At 34.8% G+C, this 16,445-nt stretch overlaps 1 protein-coding gene across 2 annotated transcripts; it reads left to right on the top strand.

Moving 5' to 3' along the window:
• The first annotated feature begins 4,653 nt into the window (after nt 1-4,653).
• Nucleotides 4,654-15,875, top strand: Snx27 (sorting nexin 27). 2 transcript variants are annotated; one of them, XM_072903385.1, is made up of 7 exons: nt 4,654-5,034; nt 11,417-11,554; nt 11,953-12,177; nt 12,312-12,622; nt 12,729-12,967; nt 13,969-14,250; nt 14,332-15,875. In XM_072903385.1, exons 1-7 carry the CDS (start codon nt 4,688-4,690, stop codon nt 14,398-14,400), a joined length of 1,611 nt encoding a protein of 536 aa, XP_072759486.1. In that variant the 5' UTR covers nt 4,654-4,687; the 3' UTR covers nt 14,401-15,875. The 2 variants fall into 2 exon arrangements, with proteins under 2 accessions (XP_072759486.1, XP_072759487.1); XM_072903386.1 differs by lacking the exon at nt 4,654-5,034 and adding an exon at nt 11,034-11,344.
• The last annotated feature ends 570 nt before the right edge of the window (nt 15,876-16,445 follow it).

Consider the following 16,445-nt stretch of genomic DNA (forward strand, 5'->3'; position numbering starts at 1 on the left):
TTTTAAAAATATAGGAATTTAATAAAATTTGCACAGATTGTTCTGATACATGTTCAGAGACTTATGAAAAAACCTAGAGTTGATTCACTGAAGCAATCAAAAGTATTAAGAATTTTAATTTTCAATGAATTTACTCGTCGATATTATTATAAATATAATTATTGTGTGGATCTAATTATAAGTAAAAGTATTAATATAATTATAAATATAATTATTTATATAAATAAGTATAAATATAATTATTTTTGTCCTTTTTAGCCGTTAAATTGATACGATTACAGATTTTCTATCTTATAAAAAACCTGTGATCGTGTTGATTTAAGAGTTAAAATAGATAGAAATAATAATAGGAATTTATTCAAAATTTGCAAAAGTATAGTTTAAATATAGAGGAAATATTTGATCACATAATTTTGGTCAAGTACTGACTAATTCAAAAGATATTGAATATAATTTTCTCAATTTTGTCCTATTATCCGAGATGACATATTATTTATTGTGAAAACGTGGCAACATAGCATTCAGCTGAGCCTTCTTTTGACATTTTAAATAATCTATCTTTTCATCTGAAGAAGCCTCTATATACAAATGTGTAAGCGAGAAGCGACTAGGCCTCATATGTCAATTTGCAATTTGATCAACTTATGAAAAATTACCATATTGCCACATTTCTTTCGTCTGGGAGAAATGACAAATTATTAAATTTATCAAAGAAATAATTAAATCTTGTATATTTTGTCATTATTCACTATTATAATTTTTATTCTGACATTTTTAATTACTCTGTGCGAGTAAATTCTTTTATTTTTATAATTCAAATTTTGTGCTGTAATGTTGAAATCGAGGTACCGTCAATGATAAAAGTTCCTCATTATAATTTAAGAAACACAAAAATTCTCCGAAAAAAAGTAACAGAAGTTTGAAAATACATTTCTACACTCTAGTTATAAATAAATAATGAGATTTTATGCAATCTTTATACTAATCATATATTAAGATATATGAGAAAAGTATATATTCGTTAATTTCGACTACTTTTTGCTCCGATTGTAGGTGCTAAATATCCTTGAAGCATTAGATTGTAATTAATCTCTGCTTCGAATTATTCTATTTATAATACAAACATTTTCTTGTTTGAAGATACTGAAGAAAATGACGTGTTTAATTAAAATCATATTTTTTGAAGTGATCGATAAATATATATTTTTCCTTGTCGTATCCGCGAGAAACAAAGAATTAAAGTTTATCATTCTGCCGCCTTTGGATGGGATATAAATTATTATAAAATATTTGCGCGTCGGACTAAATTATTCGTTTTAATTAAAAAATTTTTTATTACTTTCATCATTGCAATCATAAAGTTTGTGCAGCACAAGCGATGTAATAAAAACTAAGAAAATTTACTTATTGAAATATTTGTTAAAATATAATTTAAACTTTTTAATTAAGGAAGGCACTCACATACAAGAATGCGTCTGATTTTCAGAGGACCTGTAGAAAAAAATTTGCGCCCAAATAAGATTACAAAAAAAAAAAATACGATGCCGTAAATATATTAACGTGAAATAAATAGGAAAGAGGAGGGAAAACAAGAAACATGAAAATACTTTCTTTGGTCAATTAAATTTCCTTGCGCGAGGGTGTGTATTGTATACGTTTGTACAGTGTCCGTGTTGACGAGGGGTGCGTCGTAAACGCGTTTAGCGCTCTCCCCTTCATCACGACACACTGTACGTCGGTTTACATATCGAGTTATTACAGTATGCATTCGCGCCGTAGTTATCGGGGAGTGTATACAATGTGTGCGCGTGCATATAATGCAGCAGTAACATTGTGCCATGTGGCATCAATCATAGGATTTCCTGCAGGTGAAAGGCCATGGTCGGTTTCCTCTACGCATCCCGCCCCCCCTCCCCTCTTTCTCTTCTCCTTCTCTATTCTCCTCCTCCTCTCTCTCTCTCTTTTTCACTTTTGTCGCTATCTCTCGTTCACTGTTTTTCCAGTTTGTTTGAACGTCTCGTTGAAATTTGACAGCCTTTGGATCTGAAAATGGAGAACGACAAGTATAGTGAAACAGAAAAAAAAAGAGAATTTTTACTCGAATATATTTTATACGGATGAGAAAATATTTTCATATGCATGTCTTTCTCTTTTTGAAAGTTTGTAAATAAAAAATAGTTTGGTGTAAATAAACGTGGCTTGATTAAAGCTTGTTATATAATGTAATTCCGCGACGCGAGAGGGAGAGAGATAAAACTTTCTAATGCTATGCAACAATTATGCTTGTATAATATAAACACGAATGACAGAATGCGCGCCGACTTTTTTACTCTGTAAGCTTTAATGTGAGCAGGTTACGTATAAAAGATAAAATGCGCAAGTGAATTTTCGTGTCACCTCTGCACTTGATGCAATGCCACTTCCGTTGCAGCACACATACACACACACGCATACACTACGTAATAATATTTTCTCTCTACAAGGATGTAATAGCGTGATGTCGTTAACGTCATTTTGGCTGTTACAGTTTGTTGAGACTACGAGCGATATAACTTATCTTTCCGCTTCACTTCGCTGATGCTGCGACACTGAAGCAGTATAATAAAGGTCGGTAGCTTCCCTTAATTACTAATTGATATTAACTGTAGATGTGTAACACGTCGTCAACGATTAACGCGCCATGTACCGTGAATTTTGTGTGGTAAAATGCAAAATAGAAGGGCAGGGATGAAACATCTTTACATTTTAACACACGTTAGTGTATGTTTATAGTGTAAGAATGCGACGACTATTAGTTTCATGTATGTATAAAATTGTTACAGAAAATATACTGAAAACATTGAGAGGAAAATTACTTTTTCCCCCATCTTTTCTATTTAAAATTTTTTACTACACACAAGTCGCGCAAATATATTATACATTTTGCATCAGGAAAGATGTGTTCATCTTTAAAACGCGAAGCGTGAAATGTACGCGAAATCTGCTTTGTAATTTTATAATGTGTTTTTATGCAAGGTAATTATACATACGAACAATTGTGAATAAAAAAATATAATACGTAGAGAAACACACAATAGAGATTAAATTCTTTACTCCTGTGTAATATGAGTGCACGTTGCGAGAAGAGAATTAAATGTCGGATATACGTGTGCGATTAAAATTAAAATAAACCACTTACTAATCTTGCAATCTTTGTATTATTTTATTGAATTTGCACGACAAACGTTTAGATTATTTTATAACATGGCGAAATCGTTTATTATTTATTTATTTTATAAATGGATATTTGAGGTAATATTTCTATGACGAACGTATGTGTGCATAAAAAAATTTTACGTCCTTTTAAAAAATTAAATTTGCTTTACTTTGTAAGTGATATATAATTTCGCCGGAATATATCAGACTTTAAAAAATAATAGAGTCTCTTTAACCAACAAAAACGAGACAGTAACGTGTCGATGAATTAATAATGAATTACTGTTCAATATCTATTGTATTTATACATCAGATACATAATTATTTATGCGTCAAAAATATTCTCATAAATGAAAATTATTTTAGCATCAATAAAAAAGGATTAAAGTGTACGATTATATGTATATACTCTTCTAACGAATCTCAAGAAAACTAAAAAAGCGAAGAAAAGAACGACATCCATTGATATCTCATTAACATCTTCTTGTCACGTGTTTCTATTATTTAAATGTATGTGCGAGTAAAATGATAAAAAAATAAATGAAATCTTGCATCGCACGTGCATTTGATGAATAATTCACATTGGATTGTAGACTCGAATAGTTTGGTGGCAGCACGTTCTTGGTAACCATTATACTGCCAGTAGCAATGGCAGCAATTTTCACAGACTCGATGGTAGCTACGCTACCGACAGAGACAGCAAAAATTAATGACGGCGAAAGATGAAAGGCGAAAACACGACGTTTCATAGCGATTTAATATACGAGACGACACCTACAACCACGCTCTTCGTACAACATCATCACCACAATTCAAGAAATTTTTTTATTTATTGAAGAAAGTCGAGAGATTTTTATGAAAAATTATTATTTTTTTTTTTTTTCAATCTTGTCTATAGTAGCGAAATAATTTCTCTCAAAATTGTGAAATATCTCGACATATTTATATAGTAGATTCATCATTACAGAATCACAAAAATGAAAATTACTCCGAAGAATATAAAGTTTTAATTTAAAATTAGAACACTCTATTAATATATTTATTATAAATAATCATAAATATTTGTACTATTTATTGTTTTGAAATATTATATATATATAAATATTTTATATATTACTAGGAAAAATAAAATTATATAATACTTGTAAAAAAATAAATATTTGTAATAATATTCTGTAAACATTTCTCAAATATTTGTTGGGATATTTATCAGAGAAATTTTTATGATCTGTTCAAGATTACAAAAATATTTATGACATATCGTGATAAATATTAAAATAATTATGTTATAAATACTTTGCACATACTTTATTAATATTTTGTGCTGTCTGAGGTATGAAAATGTCAGTATCGATAGTGGACATATCGATATATCGTTCAACCATGTTCGATACCAAGGTATACGTAGGTCTCGTATCGATACGAGAGAATTCATCCCTAGAGCACAACGCGTAGCGGAGCAGTCGCCGTGAATGGGCGGCCAGAGTGCAAGATGGCGGATTGTGAGTCGGAGGTGCACCGCTTGCCAGCCACGAATCAGGACGGCGGTGCGAGGAACGCGACGACGACCGTGACAATGGTGAACAACAACGCGGCGCGGGTGCCCCAGCATCCGGGTCCGGACCGCCAGGACCCGGTCGGCCAGGGTCCGCGATGCGTGACCATCTACAAGACGGAGACGGGCTTCGGGTTCAACGTACGCGGCCAGGTCAGCGAGGGTGGACAGCTGCGGAGCATCAATGGCGAGCTTTACGCGCCGCTGCAGCACGTCAGTGCGGTTCTGCCGAGAGGCGCCGCCGAGAAGGCCGGCGTCCGCAAGGGCGACCGTATCCTGGAAGTGTGAGTAGACTCTCGAGAAGAATCCCGTCCTTCCTTCACTTTTCAACCTCGTCTTCGGATACCGTCCTCGAGAGTCGCTCCTGCGTCAGGACCGGCTCTCGGGTCTCCATCTCCTACCAATGTCCCCTGTCTTCTCATGCAATTGTCTTCGATCGTTTCGGGCTGTGCGCCAAAAATTCCCGAGGCATTCGTATAATTGGATGGATGGCGAACACGCCAAGGCGCGAGATTCGACCTTGATGTACGTTTCGTAGCTTATATAGTAAGAAAGACACGTAAAAAGGATCCTGAGGACTTGAGAGGCAAGAACATTGATTGATAGATAAATGATACAAAACAAAGTGTAAATTCCGCATTTTATGGACAGTAAATAATTATATTGGAGATATATTCGATTGTTTTTCTTCTATTTCTGTTATTATATTTCTGATTATCAACGTGTTATAACGTTTTTCTTCTTTCCGTACAAGTCAGCGATATTTAGACACTCTTCAAGTTAATTCGTGACTCGCAGTGTTATCGAGATTTTCGATAGAATGCTTAATGTGATTTTAATTATTAAATTTTATTTTAATTGAATTTGAATTAAAATATTAATCGGCGTTTGCCGAGATTGTCAAATGAAAAATATTTAAAGCGATTTTAAGTACGAATACAATCTTATACATATATTCTTATGACATTTCCATTTGAGAAAAAGCCTTGCATGCAAGTAATAATTTCGAGCTAATGTCATATATTTTTCCTCCAAAATCTTAGTAAACACGCACGCGACCCGCTTGCCGCTGTCAAGAATGTCTAAACTTAGACTTGCAAATTACGACAATAATGAATGAATCTGGACTTTGTCTTTCCGTTTATCGTTAATTTATTATTAACAATCAAAACAACGCGTCACTAAAAACTGTATTTACATACAAAAAAGTCATATAATTTGTTTCTTTTATATCTTTCTTGAAACCAAGTATCCTATACTGATTTACTGATATCGTTTTATCACCCGCAATGTTAATTGACAGATGTCAGCTGATCGAAATTTTACTATGTTGCGTACTTGTCAAGAGATAGAAAATACATTATATATTTAAATTTTAGACACATTTAAATTTAAATTTTGACATTTAAATTTTAAGTGTTAAAATCATTGGAATAATAAAAGAATAATCGCGCTAACACTATTATTAAGATGCAGAGTCTGGGAACAAATCTCAAATATATGCGTGAAAAGAGAGAGAATAAAAGCATTCGTTTCCGAAATTCTGATGTAAAAATGATAAAAGTTTACATAAATGATAAATATACTCATTTATAAAAATTATGCAAAATCTGTGAACTGATCTCTATCGTAGACTGGATTATTTGAATTTTGAATTTCTCTTTATCGTTTTCTCTCACCGGATGAGAAGATGCGTGAAGTATATCTCCGAGTTTCATTCATTATCATGAATTTAAACAATTATCTTGATCCAACGGAGGTAATGAATTTAAACTTCAAGTTTATCGTTTTAACGTTTGAGAAGAGATCGCTGATATTTACTTATGATAAACGTCACGATTCTGAAATGTCTTTATCATTGTGAATTAACTATTGTGTTAGCTATCTACCGACTATCTGACTGACGAGCCGTGCTGGAGCATTCGCAATTTTCGTCGGTGTGATCGTTAGTACCTCTGGATTTGCATATCTGATCATTAGCCACCCGGCACCGTACCTTGCGCACAGTAATTGTGTTCTCCAAACTGTTCAATTAAAAGCTAATTTGCTTAAAACATTGTCACTTTGTCCCGCTCAAATTTACTACATAGAGAGTATTTAACGATACACATATACATATTATATATTATGCGACGTAGCTTATTCTCAGCAAATTTGAGTCTCACGATATTACCACCATCATAAAGATCGTGGAATGCAAGATATTAAATATATATGTACTTGAATATATATACATTTTTCACGCAATGTTTATTGAAGGAATGACAAATCGATTTTTGACATCAACGTTCAGATTAAATGCTTCGAGCATGAATAATCTATTATTTTGATAACGACGAGAGATTGATTTATTATTAATATAATTGAGAAATTAAAGAGATTTAATAAATTTAAAAAAAGTAATATAACGATGCTTGTCACAAATTCTGACGATGTTGATACAATGATCGATGAATCAAGCAAGTATCTCTCCCACTTGACTATAAACGAGCGGCTCCGCGTTTGTTTGTGACATGTTCTGTGCGTGTGTTTTTGTGTGTGTGTGTGTGTGTTCGCGGAGATCGCGGGGATGAGGGTCTGTTTGCGACTGTATGTGCGTACGAGTCGCAGGTCCAAAGTTCCCATAAACCTCGCGCGGTTCAAGGACCGTCTTACGGTTCGTGGCGTCCGTCGATTTCAGCTTCGTTCCCTCGGCCGGAGAAAGGAATTTCTCGTTCCTATCGTGAGAGATTTTTCTTCGCTTAATATTTTATTATATTTCGTTACTTTATAGGTCGTCAATATTCTACTCTCTAATAGTATTTTTTTTTTCTTCCCCCTGCGAGAGATTGATCAAAACTTTTGCTTTCACTCGGTTAGTTCTGCGGTTCCTGTGTAACACCGATCGTTACTTGCCATGTCATTTGTCCGGATCTAAACGATTCTTCAAACCTCCGCTGAAATGTCAAGATTTTTTAAAATAATTCTTTTGTATATTTCATTAGCCCGATAGGACAACATTTATAAAAATATATGACGAAATCTTGTACTTTATGATTTGCATTTATCTAGATATATTTTAAAAAATAGATGTAAAAATATTGATTTTTTAAAAAATATTGATAACTGCGCAATTTAACTTTTGAATTATATTTGCAAAATTAAATTGCTTAATAATTAAAAAAAGTATTTCAGTATTTCTATATTGTGTTTAAAAAATATAGAATTATAATTGTGCATGAAGGGGAACTAAATTAATTAAATATATGTAAATGCTTGCAATTATTTCTAAATTATAATATAAAAATATTGCGATATAAAATATTACACATTAAGTACAGTAAAATTTTAAATAAAGATCAAATGGTTTAAACATGAATTTTTGGAAACTCTTTCTTCAAAAGTGTTCAGAATATTTGAGATTAAAAATAATATGATAACGTGATATCTTGACCATTTATTTATGTTGCTGGCATTTCTTGCATTATATTTTTAAAAGCAAGTATGTGACAAGTAAGAAAATTTGGGATAAAGTATTAAAGTTTGTAAGAAAGTAATAAATAATAATTGTAAATAAATTAAGAATTTAAAATACGTGACATTTACAAGCCTATTTTTGACAAATGTTATTTACAGAATTTTATTCTGACAATTCTATTGCGAATCATCTTACAATAAGTGCAATTATTGAGAAATTTTTCTCAAGTCTTGATGCCATTATTGTGCAATGTTTTCACAATTTACCTATCGTGACAACTTTTCAAGTATTGCTTGCGCAAGAAAATGACAGTCGCTTTTTTGTCACCTATATGCATATTCCATATGACTTTGTTTCTTACATTACACTCGTTTTAATGTTCTTGAAAGGCTTATTCTTTGTATGGTTTCCACAATTCTTACCATAGAAGGTTATTATATGCATATATTACGCGGGTTGTTTGGTGAAACATGTTTGTCTATCTCGATTGTCAAAGAAGTTATTTTCAGCAGTAGAAAGGTAGGGAGCGTAATCTCATTCGGAAATTATAAATTAAACTAGATAAAGTGTGTAGTTGAAGCTAAGAACTGCAGAGGCGAAGGTTTAACGAACAATGATAAATATAATATGAATATTATATAAAAAAAGAGCCGCTTATTACATTCGATAAAATAAGCAATCAGAATTGCGTCGATCATTAAGGGCCTCATTAACGTAGGTGCGAATCATTATAAGTTCTATACGCTTTGTTGTCCCAATTAGACGTAATTAGCTAGGATAATTAGTTCGGACGTACCTGGCGAATGAGAATTTCGAAGAAAGGATATGCGTATTGCTCTTCTCTCTCTCTCTCTCTCTCTCTCTCTCTCTCTCTCTCTCTCTCTCTCTCTCTCTTTCCCTCTCAGTTGCAATCAAATTATTATAATATTATAGCCTCGTAATTCTCGCTCATGAAAAGCGCATTATCTTCTCTAACAAATTGCAGCGTACATGCGGTGCCGTTTATTGACCGATCCGTTTCACCTCTCATCTGCTGATCTAATTGCATTAGATGGCGAAATAATTCTGTAAGCTATATTATTATATCGGTGTAGATAATGCCTTGAATGCGCGTCGTGGAGAGGAAAGTTTGCACTTAACGAGTGCAATGCGTCTTTGCCACGTTGCCCTGTTTTCATAACTGATTTCAACACCGATCGTTAAATCGGCATAAACCCTCGTTTTTTTGGCGACCTACGATCTAATTGAACTTTGACCTTTTCCTCCGACAAATACATATTTAGCAAAAATAATTTAAAAGGAAAAAAAAAGAGATGTATATATGTGATATATTAAAACTATAGGAAATTATATAACATTGTAAGAATTGATTAAGGATGTTTAGCACCTACAAAAAATCGAAGCAAAAAGCAGTCGAAATTGACCAATATATACTTTTCTCATATATCTTAATATATGATTATTATAAAGATTGCATAAAACCTTATTATTTATTCATAGCTAGAGTGTAGAAATGTATTTTCGAACTTCTGTTGCTTTTTTTCGGAGAATTTTCGTGTTTCTTAAATTATGAGAAACTTTTATCATTGACGGTACCTCGATTTCAACATTACAGCACAAAATTTGAATTATTAAAATAAAAGAATTTACTCATACAGAGTAATTTAAAATGTCAGAATAAAAATTATAATAGTGAGTAATGACAAAATATAGAAGATTTTTAACTATTTCTTTAATAAATTTAATAATTTGTCATTTCTCCGAGACGACAAAAATGTGGCAACATGGTACTTTTTCATAAGTTGATCAAATTGCAAATTGACATATAAGGCGTAGTCGCTTCTCGCTTACACGTTTGTATATAAAGGCTTCTTCAGACGAAAAGATAGGTTATTTAAAATGTCAAAAGAAGGCTCAGCTGAATGCTATGTTGCCACGTTTTCACAATAAATAATATGTCATCTCGGATAATAGGACGAAATTGAGAAAATTATATTCAATATCTTTTGAACTGGTCAGTACTTGACCAAAATTATGTGATCAAATATTTCCTCTATATTTAAACTATACTTTTGCAAATTTTGAATACATTCCTATTATTATTTCTATCTATTTTAGCTCTTAAATCAACACGATCACAAGTTTTTTATAAGATAAAAAATCTGTAATTGTATCAATTTAACGGCTAAAAAGGACAGAAATAATGATATTTATATTTATTTATATAAATAATTATATTTATAATTATATTAATATTTTTACTTATAATTAGATCCACAAAATAATTATATTTATAATAATATCGACGAGTAAATTCATTGCAAATTAAAATCCTTATAACTTTTGATTGCTTCAGTTAATCAACTCTAGGTTTTTTTATAAGTCTCTGAACATGTATCAGAACAATCTGTGCAAATTTTATTAAATTCCTATATTTTTAAAAATAGGTAGTAAACATCCTTAAATTTAAATATGCAATTAAATTTATATACATTTATATGCACAACAGTCGCCTCTCGTGGCTTCTGGTCCAGAAAACAGATAACGTCACATGTTTTGGATCCACCCGGTACATGTGCGATAAAGAGATCGGGCATATAAAGCATGCAACGCGCCTTTTCTCGCACTCGGACTCTTGTCAGTGAAAATCCGTGGTAGGCGACAATCACCGACCTCCGCGAATAAGAGTGCCGTGCCTCCGTGCTTTAGGCCAATCGCCGGGCCGTGTCCTTTCACTTGTCGGAATTCGAAACTCGTGGCATAAAAGAAAGAGGCAAAAGGCCGCGATCATACGGTATCCTATTCCCTTTCGACTGGGCTGATCGGGAGGCCAGTCCCGTCGAAGGCCTGTCCGGTTACGAACTGGATCAGGGAACCGGATGTGCCGAGTCGAGGGAAAATTCATCGCGCGACTTTTCCGCGAAATGTAAACTTTCTCTCGTCCCGCGCGATCGATCGTCCGTGGAAACGTAACAGTTGGCGCAAATCTTGCATGTTTAGACTGGAGATTAGTTCGCGCGTGCCGATAAGATCCTTCGCACGAACATGTTGACGTGTTACATGACCGCGTTGCAATGCGAGTGGATCGACAATCGCAGGCGATGGAATTCGACCGGCGTATTGCAGTCACAATTAAAGTCGGTTTTCGAATTATATAGATTGGCGATAACTGTAACGCAAAAAAAAATAAACTGTGCTTTCTGTTGCAGGAATAACGTCAACGTCGAAGGCGCCACTCACAAGCAGGTGGTGGATCTCATCAAATCAGGTGGCGATGTTCTCACTTTGACAGTCATTTCCGTGACGCCACAGGAAGCGGAAAGGCTGGAGCCATGCGAGGATTTAAGGTGTGTGATATTTGGACATTTGCATTTATACAATAATTTATAGATATACAGTATAATCGAACAGTTCGAACGAACCCGTTAAATTAAATTATCGCGTGCATTTTTCGATGAGTTGTAGTCAAATGATTATCGATAAGATTCTAATCAAAATTCTAATAACCTTGATGTAATAATAACTCCTGATAATAGTGTTTATCTAATTTGTATTCGATTAATTGTAAAATATAAATGCATACATTTTATTATTAAATATTAATATGTATTAAACGACATTTATATAAATATGAATTTTTTTAATAAGCAGTTATATTAAAAAATATTAAAAAATTTTTTTAAATATAAAATATATATTGACAATAAAAATAAAAATATTAAACGTACTTTCATATCTTTTGCAGCTACGCCTCGGTAGATTACAGCGAGAAGCGATCCCTGCCGATCAGCGTGCCCGATTATCACGTGCGTGAGAGGAAACACGAGCGTTACGTAGTCTTCAACGTCCATATGGCCGGCAGGCACTTGTGTTCGCGTCGATATCGGGAATTCGCGGCGTTGCACATGGCGTTGAAGAAGGAGTTTATAGGATTCAATTTCCCCAAGCTACCAGGAAAATGGCCGTTCCAGTAAATATCCGGATTATACGATAGTGTCACATGTGCAAATGCGTTTAGTTGCCGAATGAGCATTCTTATTTAGCATTGACACTCTCAATTGTGTTCAATTCATGAATCGTCATGGGCTCGTTTGCATTTTGCAGATTGAGCGAACAACAACTCGATGCGAGGAGACGCGGTCTCGAACAGTACTTGGAGAAGGTATGCGCAGTGCGCGTAATAGCCGAGAGCGACGCGATGCAGGAGTTTCTGACAGATCGACTGGAGGAAGACGGAGATCAGGGACCGGCGGTCGACCTTAAGGTTCTACTTCCGGATCGCGAAGTTGTCACTGTGACGGTCCCGAAAGCAGCGTCGGTGAAGGACGTCTATGATGCGGTTTGCTCCCGGGTTGGCTTAGACGTGGAGACGGCCAAGTACTTTTACCTGTTCGAGATCGTCGAGTACAATTTCGGTAGGTCAAGGATGATTGCTCGAGACGAGAGCGCGTCTTTTAAACGTATCTAATTTCTGAATGAATAAAATGTAGATTATCTCATTGCGATTTTATTATGCTGCAGAGCGAAAGCTGCAACCTCACGAACACCCTCATACTTTATACATTCAAAACTACTCGACCGCCAGCGCGACCTGTCTAGCGATAAGGAGGTGGCTTTTCAATGTAAATAGACCTCTGAGCGAGCAAGCATTAACTTGGATATTTTGGCAGACAATCGACGAGGTTAATAGGGGTCACATCACCGCGGGCGAACGATTGTATCAGTTGAAGGCTCTGCAAGACGCGTCTAGAAAACACGAGGTTTGTTCAATAGTGGAAGAAAATGTTTATACAAGATGTCTAATTGTAAGATATATCCCTTAACGGTACGTTCCTTTTAATCAATTTGGAATTAATTTTTTTTTTTTTTTTTTTTTTTTTTTGAAACTATTCAGGCATCAATAATTTTTTAATGATTGGCAGTTTAGAACAAGAATTTTCTCATAAATTGAGCTTTAGAAATAAATCCAATCTTCAACTCTTTAATATTATTCAAGTAATTTCAAGTAGGCTTTAGTTTTATAAAATTTGAATTTAAATTTTAGTAAACATACTAGGATCAACCAATTTCCTGCTTTATTTATCACTTATGCATAAAATGGACTTATTATATCAAAGTATAAATAAGTTAATTATTACTTACAATATATTCTTCGAGAAAATTGATGCATTAGTCCTACCTTGACAGGAATTTGAAGATTTCGGTAAAAATCCAGCTCTTGATGTTTAAATCATTCTGGAAATTGTCGTCCTTTAAGTTTCTTCAGCGGTCAAAACAAATGAAAATTGGAAGAAGTTATGTGGGCTACAGGGAAGTGCTTCAATCAAATGATTAGAAAATTCTTGAGTTCACTGTTAGGTTTGATATAATGTAAAAAAATTTTGTCTTTCTTCGAATTATCTCCTTCATGCAATAATACAGAATGCTCTTCAAGAATGATATGAATTTATACATCAAGATTTTTACCGAGAGAGAATCTTCAAACTTGTGTCAGGGTGAAACAAATGCTTCAATTTTCTCGAGGACTTTAGTCGAATTAGCTTCTATTCTAACGCAATAAATAATAAAAGTAAATAAATAAATCGTAATAAAATAGGGCACTTTATTTTTTGACCCACCGTAGTATAAATGTTGAGGATAGGCAAATATGATGAAAAGATGACGAAGAGAAATCGATCGGAAAGTGTGCCGTTAAAGTAAGCGACCGGTATATATTCCCTACACATATATCGTTGTCTTTACACAAAATTACATGTCGTAGTACTTGAAACTCGCGAGGGAACTCAGCGGTTACGGCGACATCGTGTTCCCGCATTGCGCGTGTGACTCGAGGAAGGAGGGCCACGTGATACCGGCGGTAGGGACAGCCGCTTTCAAGCTGCACGCCGCAAAGGAGGACGGTACTCTGGAGTCGCAGGTAGTGGAGTTTCAATGGAGCACCATCGCCCGATGGGAGGTCGACGAGGACGGGATGGCGTTCTGCTTCCAGTACACGCGCCAGGACAACCGTCCGCCGCGCTGGCTCAAGGTCTTCACACCTTACGTGAGTCACGTTTCTTTCTTAGCGATATCTATGAAATATTCATGCATATTTTGTTGGTCTCACCACTGGTTGCACTTGCAGTATACGTTCCTCTCGGATTGCTTCGATCGAATAGCCGAGGAGGCGAAATGGGATGACCCAGGAGAATGACGTAATACTCGACGCTAAGGGATACTCGGTGCGTAATTGATCGACGATGCTTCTCCAGCATTCGTCTCTCTCCGACATTTTTTTACTTAGAGAATCTAGCAATCTCGTAGACCCAATCGGCGTGTTAGTGCGTGTACTTTTAGCATATCAGATTTTTCCTGATCTGTTGGCTTCACTGTTATGTTTATAACAACACCGATGCTGCACGATGGGAGAGAGCGTTTGTCTGCTTACATTCATCATCGGAAAAACGTCATACGTGTAAATGTAAATATTCATCCCGGTGAGACTGATACCGGAATGAAATTATCAACATTCAAGATACCAAGACATTCACAATAGGAATTATATTATCTGTTTCAGAACAGAATTAGATGAATAAATTTAAGCGCCATGATCTGGTATAGCTTGGTCTACGTTTTTTCTCGACGTGAGGGAGAAATTATAAATCTGATTTTTATAAATATACATTTCGAACTCTTTTGTTTCGTCGCGATAAGGTGCTGTTTTTCCTTTCTTGTTCGACGGACAAAATTGCATACCCAATTCAGACACGAAAGAGAATAAACGTACAGTTACGTAGACTATTATATCACTGGGAGATACGGTCGTCTGCCTAGAAAAAAATGAAACCACCTATCCTTTTGGCCTATAAGTTGTTACATATATCGATTTTCGACGGGAGAATCGATCGAATTATACATGAACGTTCCTCCTTGCTAGCCTAATAGAAATCTGGAATTTTCCTTCCATTTTGGATCTGCATGTGTGAGTGTGTCGATCGAGCGCGTTCTACGAGGGAAGTATAATATATATATATATATATATATATATATATACTCGTGCATTTTCTAATGTGCAATATTTCGCAATTTCGTATGTACGAATTATTGTCAATTCGTTTTGCGCAGATTCTTTAAATCGAGTATATTTGTAAAGGCGGTTTTGACTATAATTGGACTGTATCGTCTCGATATAGTCTAATTTTTCGTTGGTAATTTTTTGCGACTTGAGGATTAAAAGGATGAATTTTGAAAGTGAATTTTTGAAAGAAGAAATAGATACATATCACACATTCACAGGCTCATCTATTATACAATTGCGTTATACGCGCGAAAACAAGGAATTTTCTCTCTCTCTCTCTCTCTCTCTCTCTCTCTCTCTCTCTCTCTCTCTTATCTTTTTCTTAGTGCACGCAATCGCGCAATCTATGTGTAAAACAAATCGATCAATCGGTCCTCTACACGTTTTATTAATTCATTATATGTATAGGATATTAGCGCTTGAATGAAAGGTAGAAAGAGAAGAAATTGTAAATATCAATGTTAAAAATATACTTTTTTTGAGAAGAAACTCGATTGTTTCAATAAGATTAATTAATCGAACGAGACATCAATAACTGAATCTCTCGTCTCGTGACTTTCTTGATTATTATTACGCAAATTGTAATAAGATCCGAGGACTGTTTTCCTCTCTCAATCGGCGCGTGATTCCACCCCCCTTTTTTCTTTCCCGTCATCAAATTTACAAATATACCATGGAAAATGCGACGTTAGTGCTCATCATCCGGACATACGTATACATAAATATGCGGGATCTAATAGAAGAGGAGAGGAGGATCATATAAAGGCTCGGGACAGCAGTGTGTAACATATTATATTATAGTCGCGTGGCACGACTGTCTCCTCCATTGCTACTCACGAAGGAGAAATAATATTCACCAATAATGTTAAGAGAGATAAACTGATAATAATAACAGCGAGAAATGCGTATATAAGATAATGTTTAGCGACATCACACATCCACCGTTCTCTGCGTACGATGATGATTTTGCTGCAAGATCATCCTGCCTGTCATCCACTCGACGCGAATTTACAGTAGAAAGCGAACATTTGGAGGGCGAATACTCTTTTGCACACACACACACACACACACACACGTACATTTCTCATACAAAATTTTTGTTCCTACATACATACCCAGGTAGCAAGCACATGTCATTTTGACGTCGAAAACTGGTCATTTCAAATTCAATGACGTCACGT

Source organism: Anoplolepis gracilipes, chromosome 12, assembly GCF_047496725.1.
Source record: "Anoplolepis gracilipes chromosome 12, ASM4749672v1, whole genome shotgun sequence".
Taxonomy (NCBI): Eukaryota; Metazoa; Arthropoda; class Insecta; order Hymenoptera; family Formicidae; genus Anoplolepis; species Anoplolepis gracilipes.

Excerpts from the sequence above, each read along its gene's own strand:
- Snx27 (XM_072903385.1), top strand. The coding sequence starts at position 4,688 with ATGGCGGATTGTGAGTCGGAGGTGCACCGCTTGCCAGCCACGAATCAG. Across the intron at positions 11,555-11,952 it reads GAGCCATGCGAGGATTTAAG|CTACGCCTCGGTAGATTACA; the intron begins GTGTGTGATATT and ends TATCTTTTGCAG. Across the intron at positions 14,251-14,331 it reads TCAAGGTCTTCACACCTTAC|TATACGTTCCTCTCGGATTG; the intron begins GTGAGTCACGTT and ends TTGCACTTGCAG.